Source organism: Schistocerca nitens, chromosome 1 (assembly GCF_023898315.1).
Source record: "Schistocerca nitens isolate TAMUIC-IGC-003100 chromosome 1, iqSchNite1.1, whole genome shotgun sequence".
Classification (NCBI taxonomy): domain Eukaryota; kingdom Metazoa; phylum Arthropoda; class Insecta; order Orthoptera; family Acrididae; genus Schistocerca; species Schistocerca nitens.
This window is the reverse complement of record NC_064614.1, coordinates 165,248,955-165,273,334: the sequence shown is the minus strand read 5'-3', so window position 1 is coordinate 165,273,334 and position 24,380 is coordinate 165,248,955. Positions and strand designations below refer to the sequence as shown.

At 39.8% G+C, this 24,380-nt stretch overlaps 1 protein-coding gene across 5 annotated transcripts in view; it reads left to right on the top strand.

Moving 5' to 3' along the window:
* LOC126244356 (caspase-1-like) overlaps positions 1-24,380 on the top strand; it is a 197,927-nt gene that overhangs the window by 50,878 nt on the left and 122,669 nt on the right. For all 5 annotated transcript variants that reach the window (XM_049948232.1, XM_049948233.1, XM_049948231.1 and 2 more), the window contains exon 3: positions 4,060-4,331. In XM_049948232.1, the coding sequence (XP_049804189.1) occupies positions 4,060-4,331 (272 nt within the window). The remainder of the gene's footprint in view (positions 1-4,059; positions 4,332-24,380) is intronic.

Here is a 24,380-nt window from a genome sequence, read left to right as displayed (position 1 = left end):
TCTTACGGTCCAGTTATTGTAGTAGATCTTTCTCGGGTTGTGGTAGATGAGCATTAGCTGTCTATGAATTATAAGTATTGCTTACTGGCGTTTTTCTGCAAGCAGGGTAGCAATTCTGCTATTTTAGGTGGTTTGCAAATGTGGTGTGTGTTTCCACCTTTCAGTACTTTAGGTGTGGAGAGCCTCTTATTCTAAAATGTACGTTTGTCTTTCACACATATGCTGAGATTAGATTAGATTAGTACTTGTTCCATAGATCATGAATACGGCACTTCATAATGATGTGGAACATATCAGGTTAATAAAAGGTGTCTATACAAGATATTACATTACACAAAATATTACATGACACTTAATTATTTTTTTGTGGGGGGTGGGGAAATTACCCACTTACTACATCCAAAAATTCATCTAATGACTAGAAGGAGTTGCCATTCACAAATTCTTTTAATTTCCTTTTAAATGCTATATGGCTATCTGTCAGACTTTTGATGCTATTAGGTAAGTGACGAAAGACTTTTGTGGCAGCATAATTTACCCCCTTCTGAGCCAAAGTTAGATTTAACCTCGAGCAGTGAAGATCATCCTTTCTGCTAGTGTTGTAGCCACATACACTGCTATTACTTCCGAATTCGTTCGGATTGTTAATAACAAATTTCATAAGTGAATATAAATATTGTGAGGCTGCAATGAAGATCCCTAGCTCTTTAAATAAGTGTCTGCAGGATGATCTTGGATGAGCTCCAGCAATTATTCTGATTACACACTTTTGTGGAATGAACGCTCTTTTACTCAATGATGAGTTACCCCAGAATATGATGCCATAAGAAAGCAGAGAATGAAAATAGGCGTGGTAAGCTAATTTACTGAGATGTATATCGCCAAAATTTGCAATGACCCTAATAGCATAAGTAGCTGAACTCAAACATTTCAGCAGAAAAAAATGGTTCAAATGGCTCTGAGCACTATAGGACTTAACATCTGAGATCATCAGTCCCCTAGAACTTAGAACTACTTAAACCTAACTAACCTAAGGACAATCACACACATCCATGCCTGAGGCAGGATTCGAACCTGAGACCGTAGCGGTCGCGCGGTTCCAGACTGAAGTGCCTAGAACTGCCCGGCCACATCGGCCTGCCATTTCAGCAGATCTTCAGTGTGTTTTTTCCCGTTCAACCCCTCATCAATGCATACACCTAGCAATTTGGAATATTCTACCTTAGCTACCGATTTCTGATCGAAGTCTATATTTATTAATAGTGTGATTCCATTTACTGTGTGGAACTGTATATACTGTGTTTTGTCAAAGTTTAATGAGAGCCCATTTCCAGAGAACCACTTTTTTTAATGATTTTCTGAAAAACATCGTTTAAAATTTCACCAGTTAATTCTTGTCTGTCGGGTGTCATAGCTATACTTGTATCATCGGCAAAAAGTACCAGCTTTGCATCTTCGTGAATATAGAATGGCAATTCATTAACATATATATTAAGAACAGCAGAGGACCCAAGACCGAACCTTGCGGCACCCCATTCTTGATTGTTCCCCAGTTTGAGAAATCACCAGTTTTTTGCGCATTATGTGAACTGCGTATTTCAACTTTCTGCACTCTTCCAGTTAGATATGATTTAAACCATTTGAGCGCTGTCCCATTCATAACTTAGTACTTGAGCTTATCTAGAATTATTCCATGATTTACATAATCAGAAGCCTTTGAAAGATCACAAGAAATCCCAACAGGTGACTTTCGGTTACTCAGAGCATTTAATATTTCATTGGTAAAAGTATATATAGCATTTCCCGTTGAAAAACCTTTCTGGAAACCAAACTGACATTTTGTTAAAACTTTATTTTTACAAAGGTGTGAAGCTACTGTACAATACATTACTTTTACAAGAATTTTGGATAAGGCAGTCAGAAGAGAGATTGGGTGATAGTTGTTGACATCAGACGTATCCCCTTTTTTATGGAGTGGCTTAACAATGGCATACTTCAGTCCATCTGGGAAAATACCTTGCTTCGGAGAGCTATTACATATGTGGCTAAGAATCCCACTTATCTCTTGGGAACAAGCTTTTATTATCCTGCTGGAAATGCCATCAATTCCATGCCAGCTTTTATTCTTGAGAGAGTTTCTTATCTTCCTAATTTCAGAAGGAGAGGTGGGTGGAATTTCAATTGTATCAAATTGTGTTGGTGAGGCCTCTTCCATTAACTGCCTTGCTTCTTCTAATGAACATTTAGATCCTAGTTTTGCTGCAACATTTAAAAAATGATTATTGAAAATGTTTTCGACTTCCGGCTTGTTGTTTGTCAAATTTCCATTTGCTTTGATGGTAATGCCATCATCCTATACTCTTGGTTGCCCTGTCTCCCTTGTAATAATATTCCAAATTGTTTTGATTTTGTTATCAGAGGTATTAATGTCAGAGATGATGCACATGCTTTTGGACTTTTTAATAACCTTTCTTAATGTGGCACAGTAATTGCTATAATATTTGACTGTTTCTGGGTCATTACTCTTTCTTATTGTTAGATACAGTTTCCTTTTGAGGTTACAAGATATTTTTATTCCTTTAGTAAACCAAGGTTTCTTCCATGGTTTCTTATAATTAGATTTAACTACTTTCTTGGGGAAACAGTTTTCAAATTCTTTTACAAATGTATCATGAAATAAGTTGTATTTTAAATTACCATCAGGTTCCTTGTACACCTCATCCCAGTCTAAATGCTGAAGATTTTCCCTGGCATTTCTAAGTGTTGAGCCATTAATTGAACGCACAATTTTGGAGTCTAGTTTTGAATTACTGAATGGAGCCTTGTCATATAATGTAACTAGCTGAGCACCATGATCACAAAGGCCATTCTCAAAAGGACAAGAATTTATGTTTTTAAACTTATCTTGGTCTGTAAAAGTGTTATCTATCAATGTGCTGCTGTCCTTTACTACCCGAGTAGGAAAGTCAATGACAGATGTCAAATTGAAAGTACCGAGCAAGACTTCCAGGTCATTCGTCCTATTACACTCTTTCAGTGAATCAACATTGAAGTCCCCACAAATAATAATTTGCTTTGCCCTATCTGACAGATAGCACAACAAGGCGTCCAAGTTTTCCAGGAATAAATGAACGTTGACTGAAGGGGACATATATACTGTTACAATTATAAAAGAGCCCTCTTTCAGTTTAAGTTGGCAAGAACATGATTCTATATGTTGCACAAAGAACCTATATCCTCTACCACCTGGCTAAGACATGCACTTGGCTTGAAAAAGTTTGTGACCTGGTACCTGTCACGTAATTTTTCCAGCAAAATCTGGCCCACACCTCTTCCACGGCTGCTACCTAGCAACATAACCTTCCTCTTACTTTCTTACCTCTCTTACCTCTGAATCACAGTCATTGAAGATAACTGACATATGTCTGTTCTTATTTGAATTTGTACAGAGTGTCTGTATTCTTGCTTTTCACTGTCACAAAAAATCACCTAGAGTATTTAACAGGACGTTTCTCTCTTTGCAAAATTTATCTGGTTGTTCCAGTAACTGAGGAAAGACAGTATCCACTACATGTTTTTTCGAGGCTGACATAGATTACTGTCGTGCATTCAACCATTTTTTAACAGCAAAAGTCGCAACGCAGCACTCGTATCCAGGCATAGATGTGTAGTGGCACCTATGCTGCCCAAGGAGATTACAATAGATTTTGAGCCCCTTAACGGGATAGATTTTAACGTACCATAAACTCTTTCATCCCACCGAAAACTGACGAAGGAGATCGGACAACTTGTGATGAAGCTGTCAGCCGATGTTATCGAGCAACCTCTGGCGACCTGAGGACCTCCTTCTGTGCCACTTTGAACAGCCTTAGTTTTTGCGACTTGACATCTCGAAACTGACACACTAATTTAAATAAAATAACTATATTTACATCTGTGTTATTATCATTACATTATAAATGTGCAGCATCTTGAAGCTATTGGATGTTGAGATAATGATTGTGGAATATTAATTTTGCTTTCTGAATAACCCTGCAATATCATTTTTGCTTTCTCTAGAATCCCAGTGCCCCCGCCGTCGACCCAGCCTGAGGACGTGGTGCCAATACGTGGAGTCTCTGGAGAAGATGAAGAGTATCCCATGGGCAACCAGGAGCGTGGGATAGCCCTCATCTTGAACCATAAATTCTTTGAAGAAGACTCCCTTCATAACAGAGCGTACACAGAGTTAGACAGAAACGCATTGATGCGTGCATTCACAACACTCGGCTTCGAAGTGCGCTGTTTCGACGATCTGACATATAGCCAAATTCGCCAACAACTCAGACGAGGTAAGTAAGTCTACATCTTCATCTTCTTCACATCTGTGTCTGTTCTCTGACAAAGCATGTCATGGTGGTGAGAGATTTGTATTGTATTTAGAATGGACAAATAGAGGCTAAGTTGATCATGCGGAGACGGATCCGCACTGTCTTGATGAATTCTGCCCTCCAAGCTGCCTCCAAAACGGCAGAATATAGATATTTTGCATTCTTTTGTGCGTACCTACCCATAATTTGCAGGTAGTGGTCATCACCTGATGTTGAAGCTTCATTTCAGATTAAAACTGTGTGCCGGACCGAGACTTGAACTCGGGACCTTTGCCTTTCGTGGGCAAGTGCTCTACCATTTGAGCTACCCAAGCATGACTCATGCCCCATCCTCACAGCTTTAATTCTGCCAGTACCTCGTCTCCTACCTTCCAAACTTTACAGAAGCTCTCCTGCGGACCTTGCAGAACTAGCACTCCTGAAAGAAACGATATTGCGGAGACATGGCATAGCCACAGCCTGAGGGATGTTTCCAGAATGAGATTTTCACTCTGCAGCGGAGTGTGCACTGATATGAAACATCCTTGCAGATTAAAACTGTGTGCCGGACCGAGACTCGAACTCGGGACCTTTGCCTTTCGCGGGCAAGTGCTCTACCATCTGAGCTACCCAAGCACGACTCACGCCCCTTCCTCACAACTTTACTTCTGGCTGGACCTCGTCTCCTACCTTCCAAACTTTACAGAAGCTCTCCTGTGAACCTTGCAGAACTAGCACTCCTGAAAGAAAGGATATTGCGGAGACATGGCTTAGCCAAAGCCTGGGGGATGTTTCCAGAATGAGATTTTCACTCTGCAGCGGAGTGTGCGCTGATATGAAGCTTCCTGGCAGATTAAATCTGTGTCGAGACCGAGACTTTGACTCGAAGGTAGGAGATGAGGTACTGGTAAAAGTAAAGCTGTACGGACGGGGAGTGAGTCGTGCTTGGGTAGCTCAGATGTTAGAGCACTTGCCCGCAGAAGACATAGGGCCCGAGTTCGAGTCTCGGTCCAGCACACAGTTTTAATCTGCCAGGAAGTTTCATATCAGCGCACACTCCACTACAGAGTGAAAATCTCTCTCTGGAAACATCCCTCAGGTTGTGGCTAAGTCACATTTACATATTTTATGCCCACACTGGAGCACTTTATTCAATCCATACACAATTAAGTCTTAATACTAGTTGTAGATTTGGCTTTCCTCTTCTGCTCCCAAAACGTCTTCATCCTTTTTGACCTGGCTACCCTTTCTTCATCAGCTATGGTGTATTTTTTGCGTTTAAATGTCTTTAGTTTAAAACTCTTGTCACTGTGTTTCAGGATCTTCTTCTCTTCTCTGCATTCAATTTGTTACATTGTCAAGCCTAACTCGTCTAAATCATCTTGAACTTCTTTGAACCAGTTGTTCTTGGTCTTACTTTTCCAAAAGTAGCTGAACAGTTGTTTCAGTAGCCTGCTTCCTGGTAGTCTGGAAATGTGGCAGAAAAAAGCAACCCTCCTTTTCCGTATTGTGTCAATTATTGACCCAGTTTCTTGGTATACAATTTCATTAGGTAATAGTCGCCATTGTCCCTCTACTTGGTATTTTTTGTTTATAATTGTTCTAAGGATTCTTCTGAATGCCTTCTGTAGTTTGCCTGTGATTATTTGGTGTCCCTCTCGAACAGTGTTTCACTAGCACAGGTTGCTTCAGGTTTAATAGCATAGTGATAGTGTCTGAGTTTTGCATTTATCGAGAGACATTTCCTTTTGTACGTTGACCAGGTGATGCGCTGCGCTTGTTTCAGTTCAGTTGTTCTGCTTTCTACTGACATTTTCTCATTTGAATTCCAACTTATAACCTCCAAAAGATATTTGAATTTCTTTACAATTTTAATTTGTTTGTTATATTTCAGTGTAAGAGCTGGTGTTTCAATTCCTTGTCCGACTTCTGCTGCTATTTTTTCGAGTTCTTCAATTTGGTGTTTAGGCTCTTCCACGCTATTTGCGAGCAGTGCTAGATCATCAGCAAAGGCCAGGCATTTGAGTTTGATATTTCTGACAATCTTGATGTTTGGTTGGCTTTCTTCTTCCACTCTCGCATGACTTTCTCCAATGCGCAGTTACATAGTATTGGTGAGAGACCATCCCCCTGTCGGAGTCCCGTCCGGATTTCAAATGATTCAGATAGTCCACCTGAATTTAACTTTTGATTTAGTATTCTTAAGAGTGAGTCCAATAAGATTAACGAGTTTCAGGTGCAATCCAAATTCCACGAGGATTTTAAGTAATGACTCACGATGGATACTGTCATATCCTTTCTCTAAGTCAACAAAAGTGGTGACTAACTTCTTGTTTCTCACTCTTTGAAGTTTCATGTTCCACTTAAGGCTGATAATTTGATCTGGACAGCTTCTTCCAGGACAAAATCCTCCTTGATATTCTCCAAGTTCTTGGTCTAGTTGATTCTGAATTCTTGTAAAGATAATTGTAGACAAGATCTTACATGTGACATCAAGCAGTGAAATCCCCCGATAGTTGTTTGGATCAAATCTATCGCCGTTTTTCTGTATTGGGTGGATTATAGCTCTATTCCACTCTTCTGGCATTTTCTAAGGATTCCAGAGGTCTACTATGTGCTTACGGAGGTTCTGAAGTGTTTGTTTATTTGTGTTCTTCCACAGCTGTGCGACCAGTTGATTCTCCCCTGCTGCTTTGTAGTTCTTGAGCCACCTAGTTGCTTTGATCGCTTCACTGAGATCTGGTGGTGTAATCTTCTCTGGATGTGTTTTGTTTTCTTGATGTGGTTCGAAATCTAGTCATTCTTTTGGTTCCTTGGCATTTAGTAATTCTTTGAAGTGATCAGCTAGAATGTTGGCATTGTCTTGATTATTGTGCGCTAGTTTCCCTTTTTCATTTTTCATCATGAGTGTGGTTGCAGTATACTTTGATCGATATTATCTGACTGTCCTATAATAGTCCCTTGTTTTATGTTGTTTGAATAATTCCTCTACGAAGTTTAGGGTTTCTTCCTTGATGGTCTCTTTTGATTCTTCTGATTTTCATGGCCGTTTGTCTTCTGGCAATGGTTAGCTCTTCTCGATATTTTTCAGTTGTCTTTTGCTGGTCATTCAGCCATGCTTTGTGCCTTTTCTGTATTGCTTCTACTTTTAGTACTACTATTAGTATAAATAAATGCTATCTCTGTATATATGTATGTAACAAGTGTCTGTGTACTTGATATTAATTTTAAGGAAATGTCCATGATAATGGTGAATCCAGGGCTCTGAGTGCCTTTCTGGCTTGCATGGTCCTCTAGTTCGATCACTTGTGTAGGTCAACTGCTTCCTACTTGATGCTGTATTCGGCCACAGTGCACCCATTTCTGCTAATATCGTCGAATGGTGGCATCGCACCTATTAAAATGTCAAGTGATTCGGCGATTCCTACAGCTGGCTTCTTCAACTATATGAGATCTGTTCAAAAAACTCCAGAACATAAGTAATTTCGCGCCAATGGCGTGTTGAAGTGAAATGCACTTGGCATCCCTGCATACGCCTGTGTTTAATGAGTAGCTGGCGGCAGTTTCATTGTTGTACGTCTGTTAGTTATTGTCAGTGTGTAAGCTCCTCCTTCCCAATCGGCCTACTGGATTGCAATATAACTGACCGTGATCGCATATGACTAATGAAATTGTACAGTGAGTAAGACTATCGTTACCAAAGGAAAATAATGCCGGTTAGTTGGAGAGAAGTGTACAGTAGGCTCTTCTGAAGGAATTTTGAAACAAGTGGAATGTAATGCAATTGCTCACGAACTGCACAGGGGGAAAAATGGTACCATGTAATGTTTACTACAAAAATCACTAATAGTACAAATAAAACATTGATTAGGTAAAAAAGAAAAACGGTCGCCAGCCCGCTAGGGCAATGAATCTCCAGAATCTTAAGAAAGGTAATGGCAAAAGTATTGAAGCAAATAATCATTGGCGTGGCAACAGAAGGCTGTCACGCTTTTCCACAGCACAACAATTCACAAGAAAATAAATGAATCAGAAAGCACTGAGTTTGCAGTTACTTATTCTGAAATACTAAATTTTGAAGGTAAAGTTAAATGGAGTTACTGGTTAAATAAATGAATGGCTTAACTTAAACTTTGCGGTGTAATAAATTACTTTTGGTAACCTGAGTGAGACGTAATGCAAAATTTAGAAGAAGCCAAGCAATTTACTTTTGAGTATTGAAAGATTAAAGTGAATTTACTTTAAGAAAACAGACAACTGATTTTATTTTTAATATAACAACAATAAGATACATACCAAGTCAGCAGAAGTCACTCGCTAAGCTAAATACAAAATAAATGAAAGTGCGCACTCTTAATTTGTGCGGTATCTTTAGTTATTAGCTTTGTTATTGAAATTTTACGTTACTTTAAGCAAATGAAGTTAATACTAAAACTTGCAAATTAGTTTAGCCTTTGTTATGCAATACAACCCCCCCCCCCTCCCAATGAACCATAGACCTTGCCGTTGGTGGGGAGGCTTGCGTGCCTCAACGATACAAATAGCCGTACCGTAGGTGCTACCACAACAGAGGGGTATCTGTTGAGAGGCCAGACAAACGTGTGGTTCCTGAAGAGGGGCAGCAGCCTTTTCAGTAGTTGCAAGGGCAACAGTCTGGATGATTGACTGATCTGGCCTTGTAACACTAACCAAAATGGCCTTGCTGTTCTGGTACTGCGAACGGCTGAAAGCAAGGGGAAACTACAGCCGTAATTTTTCCCGAGGGCATGCAGCTTTACTGTATGATTAAATGATGATGGCGTCCTCTTGGGTAAAATATTCCAGAGGTAAAATAGTCCCCCATTCGGATCTCCGGGCGGGGACTACTCAAGAGGACGTTGTTATCAGGAGAAAGAAAACTGGCGTTCTACGGATCGGAGTGTGGAATGTCAGATCCCTTAATCGGGCAGGTAGGTTAGAAAATTAAAAAAGGGAAATGGATAGGTTAAAGTTAGATATAGTGGGAATTAGTGAAGTTCGGTGGCAGGAGGAACAAGACTTCTGGTCAGGTGACTACAGGGTTATAAATACAAAATCAAATAGGGGTAATGCAGGAGTAGGTTTAATAATGAATTAAAAAATAGGTGTACGGGTAAGCTACTACAAACAGCATAGTGAATGCATTATTGTGGCCAATATAGACACGAAGCCCACGCCTACTACAGTAGTACAAGTTTATATGCCTACTAGCTCTGCAGATGACGAAGAAATTGATGAAATGTATGATGAGATAAAAGAAATTATTCAGGTAGTGAAGGGAGATGAAAATTTAATAGTCATGGGTGACTGGAATTCGGTAGTAGGAAAAGGGAGAGAAGGAAATATAGTAGGTGAATATGGATTGGGGCTAAGAAATGAAAGAGGAAGCTGCCTGGTAGAATTTTGCACAGAGTATAACTTAATCATAGCTAATACTTGGTTTAAGAATCATGAAAGAAGGTTGTATACATGGAAGAACCCTGGAGATACTAAAAGGTATCAGATAGATTATATAATGCTAAGACAGAGATTTAGGAACCAGGTTTTCAATTGTAAGACATTTCCAGGGGTAGATGTGGACTCTGACCACAATCTATTGGTTATGAACTGTAGATCAAAACTGAAGAAACTGCAAAAAGGTGGGAATTTAAGGAGATGGGAACTGGATGAACTGAAAGAACCAGAGATTGTACAGAGTTTCAGGGAGAGCATAAGGGAACAATTGACAGGAATGGGGGAAAGAAATACAATAGAAGAAGAATGGGTAGCTTTGAGGGATGAAACAGTGAAGGCAGCAGAAGATCAAATAGGTAAAAAGACGAGGGCTAGTAGAAACCCTTGGGTAACAGAAGAAATATTGAATTTAATTGATGAAAGGAGAAAATATAAAAATGCAGTAAATGAAGCAGGCAAAAAGGAATACAAACGTCTCAAAAATGATATTGACAGGAAGTGCAAAATGGCTAAGAGGGATGGCTAGAGGACAAATGTAAGGATGTAGAGGCTTATCTCACAAGGGGTAAGATAGATACTGCCTACAGGCAAATTAGAGAGACCTTTGGAGAAAGGAGAACCACTTGCATGAATATCTAGAGCTTTGATGGAAACCCAGTTCTAAGCAAAGAAGCGAAAGCAGAAAGGTGGAAGGAGTATATAGAGGGCCTATTCAAGGGCGATGTACTTGAGGACAATATTATGGAAATGGAAGAGGATGTAGATGAAGATGAAATGGGAGATACGATATTGCGTGAAGCACTGAAAGACCTGAGTCGAAACAAGGCCCCCGGAGTAGACAACATTCCATTAGAACTACTGACAACCTTGGGAGAGCCAGTCCTGACAAAACTCTACCATCTGGTGAGCAAGATGTATGAGACAGGCGAAATACCCTCAGACTTCAAGAAGAATATAATAATTCCAATCCCAAAGAAAGCAGGTATTGACCGATGTGAAAATTACCGAACTATCAGTTTAATAAGTCACAGCTGCAAAATACCAACGCGAATTTTTTACAAACGAATTGTAAAACTGATAGAAGCCGACCTCGGGGAAGATCAGTTTGGATTCCGTAGAAATGTTGGAACACGTGAGGCAATACTGACCCTACGACTTATCTTAGAAGAAAGATTAAGGAAAGGCGAACCTATGTTTCTAGCATTTGTAGACTTAGAGAAAGCTTTTGACAATGTTGATTGGAATACTCTCTTTCAAATTCCAAAGGTGTCAAGGGTAAAATACAGAGAGCGAAAGGCTATTTACAATTTGTACAGAAACCAGATTGCAGTTATAAGAGTCGAGGGGTATGAAAGGGAAGCAGTGGTTGGGAAGGGAGTGAGACAGGATTGTAGCCTATCCCCGATGTTATTCAATCTGTATATTGAGCAAGAAATAAAGGAAACAAAAGAAAAGTTCGGAGTAGGTATTAGAATCCATGGAGAAGAAATAAAAACTTTGAGGTTTGCTGATGACATTGTAATTCTGTCAGAGACAGCAAAGGACTTGGAAGAGCAGTTGAACGGAATGGACAGTGTCTTGGAAGGAAGGTATAATATGAACATCAACAAAAGCAAAACGAGGATAATGGAATGTCATCGAATTAAATCGGGTGATGCTGAGGGAATTAGATTAGGAAATGAGACACTTAAAGTAGTAAAGGAGTTTTGCTATTTGGGGAGCAAAATAACTGATGATGGTCAAAGTAGAGAGGATATAAAATGGAGACTGGCAATGGCAAGGAAAGCGTTTCTGAAGAAGAAAAATTTGTTAACATCGAGTATAGATTTAAATGTCAGGACGTCGTTTCTGAAAGTATTTGTATGGAGTGTAGCCATGTATGGAAGTGAAACGTGGACGATAAATAGCTTAGACAAGAAGAGAATAGAAGCTTTTGAAATGTGGTGCTACAGAAGAATGCTGAAGATTAGATGGGTTGATCACATAACTAATGAGGAGGTATTGAATAGAATTGTGGAGAAGAGGAGCTTGTGGCACAACTTGACTAGAAGAAGGGATCGGTTGGTAGGACATGTTCTGAGACATCGAGGGATCACCAATTTAGTATTGGAGGGCAGCGTGGAGGGTAAAAATCATAGAGGGAGACCAAGAGATGAATACACTAAACAGATTCAGAAGGATGTAGGTTTCAGTAGGTACTGGGAGATGAAGAAGCTTGCACAGGGTTGAGTAGCATGGAGAGCTGCATCAAACCAGTCTCAGGACTGAAGACCACAACAACAACAACAACATGCAATACAAGAATGAGCAGTAACTGAGGCAGAAATTTGGACTGAAACTGGTCATTAGCAAACACACAAAACTGACAGTAAACAGTTAATCAATTTTCACATTCTGGCGACACTCGGTGATTGCATGGAAAGGAAAAGGGACCGTGCCTGGTAATAATGTCTGAAGACAATGACAACGCAGATGCCCTACAAGGTTTAACTATTGTAAGTTGCTATTCAAGTTAGTCATACTTTGTGAAAGAAATGTAACTGGGTAAAGCCTCTTGTAGTGGTTAATAAAAAAGAAAAAAGAGAAGAAAAGAAAAGAATAGAAAAGGTGGGAAGAAATGGTGAATAAAAACGGGGTTTTAAAATCGTAAATGACCGCGAAAAAGGGAAAGAATGAAATGCAAATCGGACTTTGTATTAGAGAAAAGCTATTAGACTTCGTGATTCGGAAAAGCTATTGTTGGGGTGGTCCTTGTGGCGTTTCTGAGCAAAAGTTAAACCAATTTCCACTACAAAAATTATTGAAAAAGAACAGAGAATAACAAAATGTAACTGACAGGGGGAAATCTTGTAGATAAGAGTTCATCCTTTACCATGTTAACATGTCTTCTTTCGTGCGGCGTCCAGGTCTTCAAAAATCTCCTATTTCATTTCTGCGTGAAAAGTCTGCTCCGAAATCTTGCAATAAGTTTCATCGTCCAGGAATTTCTAATGTATACAAAACTGTCTTGATATTAAATGCAATTTATTTTACGTTGCTTCCCTCCTCCAAATGTCATAACAACTTCCACAATATGTCTACACATTAATAAGTTTTTTTCGTCTTCATCAGATCACGTCTGTATTAAGCTTCCGCTCTCGAGAAACAATAGATGGATAGAAAAAAAGTTACAATTTTAGTACAAGATGCATTCAAGTTCTAAGGCCTCCGATTTTTTTTCTAATTAACTACTCACCTGAAATCGATGAAACTGGCGTTACTTCTCGACGTAATTGCCCTCCAGACGTACACATTTTTCACAACGCTGACGCCATGATTCCATGGCAGCAGCAAAGGCTTCTTTAGGAGTCTGTTTTGACCACTGGAAAATCGCTGAGGCAATAGCAGCACGGCTGGTGAATGTGCAGCCACGGAGAGATCACGTCTGCATTAAGCTTCCGCTCTCGAGAAACAATAGATGGATAGCCAATTTTAGTACAAGGTGCATTCAAGTTCTAAGGCCTCCGATTTTTTTTCTAATTAACTACTCACCTGAAATCGATGAAACTGGCGTTACTTCTCGACGTAATTGCCCTGCAGACGTACACATTTTTCACAACGCTGACGCCATGATTCCATGGCAGCGGCAAAGGCTTCTTTAGGAGTCTGTTTTGACCACTGGAAAATCGCTGAGGCAATAGCAGCACGGCTAGTGAATGTGCAGCCACAGAGAGTGTCTTTCATTGTTGGAAAAAGCCAAAAGTCAGTAGAAGCCAGGTCAGGTGAGTAGGGAGCATGAGGAATCACTTCAAAGTTGTTATCACGAAGAAACTTGCGTTACGTTAGCTCGATGTGCGGGTGCGTTGTCTTGGTGAAACAGCACACGCGCAGCCCTTGCTGGACGTTTTTGTTGCAGTGCAGGAAGGAATTTGTTCTTCAAAACATTTTCGTAGGATGCACCTGTTACCATAGTGCCCTTTGGAACGCAATGGGTAAGGATTACGCCCTCGCTGTCCCAGAACATGGACACCATCATTTTTTCAGCACTGGCGGTTACCCGAAATTTTTTTGGTGGTGGTGAATCTGTGTGCTACCATTGAGCTGACTGGCGCTTTGTTTCTGGATTGAAAAATGGCATCCACGTCTCATCCATTGTCACAACTGACGGAAAGAAAGTCCCATTCATGCTGTCGTTGCGCGTCAACATAGCAACATTGCTTGGCAACATGCCACACGGGCAGCCATGTGGTCGTCCGTCAGCATTCGTGGCACCTACCTGGATGACACTTTTCGCATTTTCAGGTCATCATGCAGGATTGTGTGCACAGAACCCACAGAAATGCCAACTCTGGAGGCGATCTGTTCAACAGTCATTCGGCGATTCCCCAAAACAATTCTCTCCACTTTCTCGATCATGTCGTCAGACCGGCTTGTGCGAGCCTGATGTTGTTTCGGTTTGTTGTCACACGATGTTCTGCCTTCATGAAACTGTCGCACCCACGAACGCACTTTCGACACATCCATAACTCCATCACCACATGTCTCCTTCAACTGTCAATGAATTTCAATTGGTTTCACACCACGCAAATTCAGGAAACGAATGATTGCACGCTGTTCAAGTAAGAAAAACGTCGCCATTTTAAGTATTTAAAACAGTTCTCATTCTCACCGCTGGCAGTAAAATTCCATCTGCCGTACGGTGCTGCCATCTCGGGGACGTATTGACAATGAACATGGCCTCATTTTAAAACAATGTGCATGTTTCTATCTCTTTCAAGTCCAGAGAAAAAAAATCAGAGGCCTTAGAACTTGAATGCACCTCGTATTTTCTCTGCTGTCGAGCACTCATACCGCTGCGATGGTATAATTTATATCTAAGGGAACGAGTGTAGCGCAGTGAAATTCAAAGTCCCGCTACATTGCCCCCTCGACTTTCACGCTAAAACATTTAGCGTGGCAGGCTAGCAAACAATATAATTAATAGATATACCTAAATGTCAATATATATATATATATATAGGAAAGGCCATGTGCATTCATAGGGGATAATCTTTGTCAATACTTACTTTCTAAACCTATATACTAAATACAATTGTTACAGTTTTGATCCTTGTTACACAATTAATATATAGTTACGTACAGTTTGTCTGAACAAGCTGCTCGCCAGCGCAGTTAATGTTGTGTGCTTCCAGCGTTGGTTTCCCAATGCATCTCTGGCAGCACGTAGTCTTTGCGCATGCGCAATAGCATCATTGAATTTCGCGTGCGGCAGTTTCAAAATTGCTGTGTTATGACAGTCTTGAACAGCATTCACTTTCACATAGTGTTCATTACAAGTTGTTATTCCAGCATAAATGGCGTGTTAAGCCCGGAGACCCCATAAGATTGAGCGTGTGCATGATCTGAAGCAATGTCCATGTCTTCTGTTACGACACAACACTCCAGGTCCTTGTGCGTTTTCGTGACTATTGTTCCCGGGGCATATATGGTGGATGTAGTTTTTAGCCTCCACATCGCCTACGACAGGTGCTGAGTTTTTTTGTCTCCAAAGCATCTGAAGGCCGGCCAGGAACAATGGCGTTGATGTTCGCAAAGGTAGGTGTTTCATCACATTGTCTACACTCACCAACAAACGTTCATTTGCAGTGTGAAAATCCTCATTATTGTCGAAGTAAATTGCAGTTTATATCGGTTTACAAACAGTTATTTGGTTTATGCACCATAAGTTTCACAAATAACACAAAATTCGTCGTTTATAACGTTCACAGTTTAACACAGTTTGCAACACCTTTTTTGCCATATTTACATTTTAATGAAGTTCACTGTGTCCCAGCATGTTTACATAGTTAATTATGAAAGCTTACATTTCGTGGTCACATTTCGAAATATGTTGACAATATGCAAAGTTTTAACACATATACAAATACATATAAATTTACAAGAATATGCATGTGAAATATTTACACTAAAAATTATTCTAAGTCCCATTGGCTTTCTTTTATTGGGGTATTAATTTTTTTTTTCATTCAGGTTTGGGCGTGCCAAGGGATATCAGACTTAACATTTAAAGCATGGGCTTTCCTTCATTTATTATTTCTTTCTTTCTTTTGATTCCATATCTTGGCTAGTGGTTGACCAGGCTTGTAACGCCATCAATATTCATGTCTTTTTATTCATACCTGAAAGTTTAGTGTCACACAATATATTCTTACATTCCATAAACAAACAATACCCAGCTGCAGGAGGTGGTAGGGTAATGGAGAAAGAAAGAAAGATAGACTGGAAGAAACTATTCACTACCTATAAACTACCAAATCCTACAGCTAATACATAAAAAGAGAACATAATACATTATAACATTTGCATCACCTTCAAGGGGTGTGTGAAAGGAGGTGCTTACCATTTACCAAATCATGGGTAAATGTAAGTGTCCTTACGTTATAAACTACCAAATCCTACAGCTAATACATAAAAAGAGAACATAATACATTATAACATTTGCATCACCTTCAAGGGGTGTGTGAAAGGAGGTGCTTACCATTTACCAAATCATGGGTAAATGTAAGTGTCCTTACGTTAAGTCTGTGTAGTGTAACATCATGACAGGTTCTCTGTTTGTGTTCTGACTGTTCATATGACTAAGTGTATTATACCTTAATAAATCCTTGCATGAGTAAATCACATATCTGCTCAGTACTTCCTCGTTATCTCCACTTCTTGTGGATACCGTCTATACAAATGGAAAATATATCTCACAGAGATTGTCTCTCTCATAATGTGTATTATATAATAACATATCAAATTTCCTCTCAAGAGTTCAACCATGAACTTTCTTCTACTTTAGTGAAAGTTAAACATCATGTAGGTTGTGTATATATTATTTCTTTCTATAAAACATAAATAAAGAACATAGTATTATAATTGACAGTAAAATGTCTCTTTCCCAGTGTCCGTTGCTCAATGTCGGCTGCACGGGTGGTCACTGCTCCTTTGCACTTACCTTGCATAGCCGAAAAGTCAAATGTTGTCTTCAACGTAGATGTAATTTTGTCATCTGTTCGCTTAAGTGGAGGTGTTGTACGAGTCACAAAACGGCCTTAATAACTCTCCTATCTTTTGCTTCCTCAGGGTTTTCTGTCATGTGTAAGTATAATAAAGGCTGACATGGCACTAAATTTCACTTTCGTATACACAAATGTATTCACATGAGGGCTGTGTAAAAACTATATTTCAACTTAAGTTCCTTAAAATATCATTCTCCTGTCTGAACACGAACTAACTTAACTAAAGGTTACGAAGTTACACTTCTGAAATAAATTAAAGCTAATGTGTTTCCAAGTTACATTCTTATTACACTTCTTTCCACAGCTGTAATCATCATTATGTTCACTCTGCTTTTCTTGCAAGCGTTCATTTTGAAGGGCACTGAAAATAGATTCGCATATAATGTCTTGTACTCACGTGTTCTAACTCATCACAAATGTTTTCTTTCAAACTGAAATTCTTATGTAATCTTAAAGATGTAGACTGTTTACTCACTTCTCTATGTAGCACAATATTGCCAAAACATTCTCACTCATTCCTTACTCACATATTCATCATAATATATATATCCTTATACATTAAACATATTCCTCATCAAACATTAATATATCACATACGTGGGGCCATTTGGCACTTCCATTCTCATAAAACTCTAATAATATTTTCCTCAAATAATCTCTTGTCTCCATCAACTACTTCACAGTAACTTACCTTCTTATATTAACTTAAATATTAACTCATTCATACTGATCATTCATTCTTACATCCTCATTCATTCTGCTACATACCTATGTCATTAATGATCTCAATAGCTATTATCTCCTGTCATTAGAGTGCCTTGAAATAACTAATTGTTGATTCACCTTATAATTTACAATTAACGACAAATGTAACCTGTGTAGATCTCATTCCTATATGAATATCTTTTCTTATTCAGTAAGTGTACTCAACTGGGTTTACATTCTCTTCATAATTATGTGTACAAGTGTAACTGCAGTATATAATTTCCTTAAATTAACGTTTGTGTTCTTAGGCTGTATAACTTAATGTTCGTGTATGCAATACAAATATTTATGATCTCGTTATCACAGCGACTTGCTCATGTTCAAATTAGTTGTCATTATATTATGTTGTTTTAGTGCACAAAGGGTTTCAAATGTCTGTGGGGATGCAGCCCCCTCGGCTTGTGAGATAACGGGTATTCTAGGGAGTAACAGCCTGGGTGAGGTATGCTTGCTATTCTGAAAGGACCTGAATATAATAGCTGCCATTTTCTGTTCAGTTCTTTTAATTTTGTAGACTTGGGATGTGAACGCAAAAGAACAAGGTCATCAACCTGATAGGTTTGTGTATTTGTAACATGTTTGTAATACTTCTCTTTCCTGATCTTAGCTATATTGCACAACATAGTGTATGCCTGTCTTACTTTCTCTTCCAAAGGTGTATGTGTTGTGGATGTGGTTAGCTTTGGAATGGGCATAGTCCACTTGTTCTGTTCAGGTTTGTTTAATAATAATTCCTGTGGTGGGTATCCTGTTGAGGCACGAGGCAAATTGTTTACTATCTGCTCAAAGGCTGCTAAAAATTCGATCCACTTTGTGTGTTTGCAAGGAGAATGTATTCTCATGAATTGACCAAACTCTCTAAAAATCCTTTCTACGGGGTCCCCTTCCGGATGAAATGCTGATGTAAGAATATGTTTGATGTTATGTGTGGCAATAAAAGATTTCCATTTTCTTCCCGTAAAATAGGGTGCGTTATCCGTGATAATGCTGTGGGGTTTGCCAAACCTTGTAAAGTAGCTGTTAGTCAAACGTCTAGCAATAGCAGATGCATTGACAGTACGGATAGCATACAATTTTAAGTATTTTGAGAAGACATCAAGTACAGCAACGATGTATTTCACACCTCCACGAGCTTTGGGATAAGGTCCGGCGATATCTAATGATACTAACTCCGAAGGTTGGGTTGGTACAATAGGATGTAATTCATTCAAAGATGATCGGTTGGAAAATTTTGCTTTTTGGCAGATGATACATTTACGAACAATTTTCAACACTCTCCGACGTACTGTACTGTACTGTACTGTACTATTTTATCAGTGCATTTGGTGACTCCGTAGTGTCCCCAAGTTTTGTGTGTGAACAGAATAAAATCGTCAACATGCGCTTCGGGTAACCAAACACACCAATGGTGCGAGTCTGGGGTACGCCTATGAAAAACTACATTTTTATGTATTGTGCCATAGTTTTGCAAGTGTGAAGAAGGATCTGTACGTAATTTCTTTTTGATGTTTGACCACCTGTGGTCGCTGTCCTGAAGTGAAGCAAAGTTCTTGCACATATTGCGGTAGTATGGGGCGTATGTACCATCGTACATAAGTAAGATGTTAAAGTCTGATGTTTGCTCAGAAAGTTCCGAAAAATCCTGTATGCCTTGCAGCAAACGGGACAGGGCATCGGCTACTACGTTTGATTTACCTTTAATGTAAATAATTTCGAAGCTGTATTCTTGGAGTGAAAGGCACCACCGGGTGAGCCGTGAATGAAGCAATTTGCATGATAGCAAGAAAGAAAGGGCTTGATGGTCTGTGTATATGCGAGTATGTTTACCCCAAAGAAAGTAGCGAAACTTACGGAATGCCCAAATAATGGCAAGAGCCTCCCGCTCCGTCACCGAGTACGACCTCTCGCACTCTGTGAGCGTGCGGCTCGCAAAACTTATCGGTTTGATGACAGATTGTCTTGATTCAGATTGAATTTGAAATAGAAAAGCTCCAAGGCCGTATGATGACGAATCCGTGGCTAGGCAAAAATCTGACGTCATGTCAGGGTGGCAGAGGAGGGGTGCGTTCACCAGTGCATCTTTAATAGCCTGAAAATCAGCTTGGCAAAACTCTGTCCATCTCCAAATTGCGTTCTTTTTCAGTAGAGTTATCAGGTGAGAGCTGTTCAGATGCTGTTGTGAAACAAACTTCCTAAAGAAAGAAGATAATCCTAAGAATGCTTTCAACTGTTTGCGGTTTTGTGGAGGAGGGAAATTACGAATAGCATCAATCTTCTTAGAATCGGGACGAATGCCTTCCGGCGAGACAATATGGCCTAAAAACTTGACTTCACGCCTTCCTACTTTGGACTTCGAAAAATTTACTGTGACTCCAGCTTGTGAAAATTTAAATAAAATTTCCTGTGTTGTTGTTGTGGTCTTCAGTCCTGAGACTGGTTTGATGCAGCTCTCCATGCTACTCTATCCTGTGCAAGCTTCTTCATCTCCCAGTACCTACTGCAACCTACATCCTTCTGAATCTGTTTAGTGTATTCATCTCTTGGTCTCCCTCTACGATTTTTACCCTCCACGCTGCCCTCCAATGCTAAATTTGTGATCCCTTGATGCCTCAAAACATGTCCTACCAACCGATCCCTTCTTCTAGTCAATTTGTGCCACAAACTTCTCTTCTCCCCAATCCTATTCAATACCTCCTCATTAGTTACGTGATCTACCCACCTTATCTTCAGCATTCTTCTGTAGCACCACATTTCGAAAGCTTCTATTCTCTTCTTGTCCAAACTGGTTATCGTCCATGTTTCACTTCCATACATGGCTACACTCCATACAAATACTTTCAGAAACGACTTCCTGACACTTAAATCTATACTTGATGTTAACAAATTTCTCTTCTTGAGAAACGATTTCCTTGCCATTGCCAGTCTACATTTTATATCCTCTCTACTTCGACCATCATCGGTTATTTTACTCCCTAAATAGCAAAACTCCTTTACTACTTTAAGTGTCTCATTTCCTAACCTAATTCCCTCAGCATCACCCGACTTAATTTGACTACATTCCATTATCCTCGTTTTGCTTTTGTTGATGTTCATCTTATATCCTCCTTTCAAGACACTGTCCATTCCGTTCAACTGCTCTTCCAAGTCCTTTGCTGTCTCTGACAGAATTACAATGTCATCGGCGAACCTCAAAGTTTTTACTTCTTCTCCATGGATTTTAATACCTACTCCGAATTTTTCGTTTGTTTCCTTTACTGCTTGCTCAATATACAGATTGAATAACATCGGGGAGAGGCTACAGCCCTGTCTCACACCTTTCCCAACCACTGCTTCCCTTTCATGCCCCTCGACTCTTATAACTGCCATCTGGTTTCTGTACAAATTGTAAATAGCCTTTCGCTCCCTGTATTTTACCCCTGCCACCTTCAGAATTTGAAAGAGAGTATTCCAGTTAACATTGTCAAAAGCTTTCTCTAAGTCTACAAATGCTAGAAACGTAGGTTTGCCTTTTCTTAATCTAGCTTCTAAGATAAGTCGTAAGGTCAGTATTGCCTCACGTGTTCCAACATTTCTACGGAATCCAAACTGATCTTCCCCGAGGTCCGCTTCTACCAGTTTTTCCATTCGTCTGTAAATAATTCGCGTTAGTATTTTGCAGCTGTGACTTATTAAACTGATAGTCCGGTAATTTTCGCATCTGTCAACACCTGCTTTCTTTGGGATTGGAATTATTATATTCTTCTTGAAGTCTGAGGGTATTTCGCCTGTCTCATACATCGTGCTCACCAGATGGTAAAGTTTTGTCATGACTGGCTCTCCCGAGGCCATCAGTAGTTCTAATGGAATGTTATCTACTCCCGGGGCCTTGTTTCAACTCAGGTCTTTCAGTGCTCTGTCAAACTCTTCACGCAGTATCTTATCTCCCATTTCGTCTTCATCTACATCCTCTTCCATTTCCATAATATTGTCCTCAAGTACATCGCCCTTGTATAAACCCTCTATATACTCCTTCCACCTTTCTGCCTTCCCTTCTTTGCTTAGAACTGGGTTGCCATCTGAGCTCTTGATATTCATACAAGTGGTTCTCTTCTCTCCAAAGGTCTCTTTAATTTTCCTGTAGGCAGTATCTATCTTACCCCTAGTGAGACAAGTCTCTACATCCTTACATTTGTCCTCTAGCCATCCCTGCTTAGCCATTTTGCACTTCCTGTCGATCTCATTTTTGAGACGCTTGTATTCCTTTTTGCCTGCTTCATTTACTGCATTTTTATATTTTCTCCTTTCATCAATTAAATTCAATATTTCTTCTGTTACCCAAGGATTTCTATTAGCCCTCGTCTTTTTACCTACTTGATCCTCTGCTGCCTTCACTACTTCATCCCTCAGAGCTACCCATTCTTCTTCTACTGTATTTCTTTCCCCCATTCCTGTAAATTGTTCCCTTATGCTCTCCCTGAAACTCTCTACAACCTCTGGTTCTTTCAGTTTATCCAGGTCCCATCTCCTTAAATTACCACCTTTATGCAGTTTCTTCAGTTTCAATCTGCAGTTCATAACCAATAGATTGTGGTCAGAATCCACATCTGCCCCAGGAAATGTCTTACAATTTAGAACCTGGTTCCTAAATCTCTGTCTTACCATTATATAATCTATCTGATACCTTTTAGTATCTCCAGGATTCTTCCAGGTATACAACCTTCTTTTATGATTCTTGAACCAAGTGTTAGCTATGATTAAGTTGTGCTCTGTGCAAAATTCTACAAGGCGGCTTCCTCTTTCATTCCTTCCCCCCAATCCATATTCACCTACTATGTTTCCTTCTCTCCCTTTTCCTACTGACGAATTCCAGTCACCCATGACTATTAAATTTTCGTCTCCCTTCACTACCTGAATAATTTCTTTTATCTCGTCATACATTTCATCAATTTCTTCATCATCTGCAGAGCTAGTTGGCATATAAACTTGAACTACTGTAGTAGGCATGGGCTTTGTGTCTATCTTGGCCACAATAATGCGTTCACTATGCTGTTTGTAGTAGCTAACCCGCACTCCTATTTTTTTATTCATTATTAAACCTACTCCTGCATTACCCCTATTTGATTTTGTATTTATAACCCTGTAATCACCTGACCAAAAGTCTTGTTCCTCCTGCCACCGAACTTCACTAATTCCCACTATATCTAATTTTAACCTATCCATTTCCCTTTTTAAATTTTCTAACCTACCTGCCCGATTAAGGGATCTGACATTCCACGCTCCGATCCGTAGAACGCCAGTTTTCTTTCTCCTGATAACGACGTCCTCCTGAGTAGTCCCCGCCCGGATATCCGAATGGGGGACTATTTTACCTCCGGAATATTTTACCCAAGAGGACGCCATCATCATTTAATCATACAGTAGAGCTGCATGTCCTCGGGAAAAATTACGGCTGTAGTTTCCCCTTGCTTTCAACCGTTCGCAGTACCAGCACAGCAAGGCCGTTTTGGTTAATGTTACAAGGCCAGATCAGACAGTCATCCAGACTGTTGCCCCTGCAACTACTGAAAAGGCTGCTGCCCCTCTTCAGGAACCACACGTTTGTCTGGCCTCTCAACAGATACCCCTCCGTTGTGGTTGCACCTACGGTACGGCTATTTGTATCGCTGAGGCACGCAAGCCTCCCCACCAACGGCAAGGTCCATGGTTCATGGGGGGGAATTTCCTGTAACAGATCAATATGTTCCCCTTACGTATTTGTTGCCACGACAATGTCATCGACGTATGTCGTGACGCGTGACAACAAACACGGGCCGAGAACAGCGTCAAGCGCCTCGATGAACACGCCCGCGCTTACACGCAAATCAAAAAGCAACACACAAAACTGATAACTGCGTCCTTCACAAAGGAAAGCAGTGTATTTACGACTGTCATTGTGAAGGGACACCTGGCAGTACGATAAGTGGAGGCCAATATTAGTTAGGTATTGTACATTATAAAATTTTAGCAACTGTTCGTCCAAGTTGACGGGTCTTGTGTTAACTGGTATAATAATTTTGTTGATTTCATGTGCGTCTAGCACCAATCTGACGTTGCCATCTTGCTTGCCTACTGCCAGTATAGGACTGCAATAAGGGGAATGTGATTTTTCTATGACACCCCAGGTCAACATCGCTAAATTTCACATAAAACTGCAGGTTTCTTCGCCCATGGAATATTATGATGTGTCCTACAATAAGTCTTATGTGGATTAACATCCATTTTGTAGCTATAACCTCTGATTACATCAGGCCTCTCACTGAAAACTTGGGCATAATCACATAATAATTTGTACAATTCTTATTGCTGTTGTTTCATTAAATAGTCAGATTCGACACATTTCTGATACAATAAATCCTGCTCAATCTCCTGATAGTCTGAATCTTCAAGTGTTAAATTTACACTAACTATGGTAGGATATACCAATTGAAATTGACTTACTTCGTAATGTTTTTGTCGTGGTTCAATAGTCTTGTTAAGTTCAGCATTAATTAGTTGTTCTCCTACAGATAATTGACATATGCCATTACTTAAATCTATGATTGCTTTGTGTTCATTCAAGAAATCCATCACACTTGAACTGTGTATTGGAAAATGTGAAGTTAACAAGGGCTTGCATGGGTATGTTCTTAGATTTAGTACCTTGGCACTAACCACGTGGCAATTCTGTACAGGTAATGTAGGTATGTTTATAATTTGTTTCAGTTCATTATAGAATGCGGTTGACATCACACTT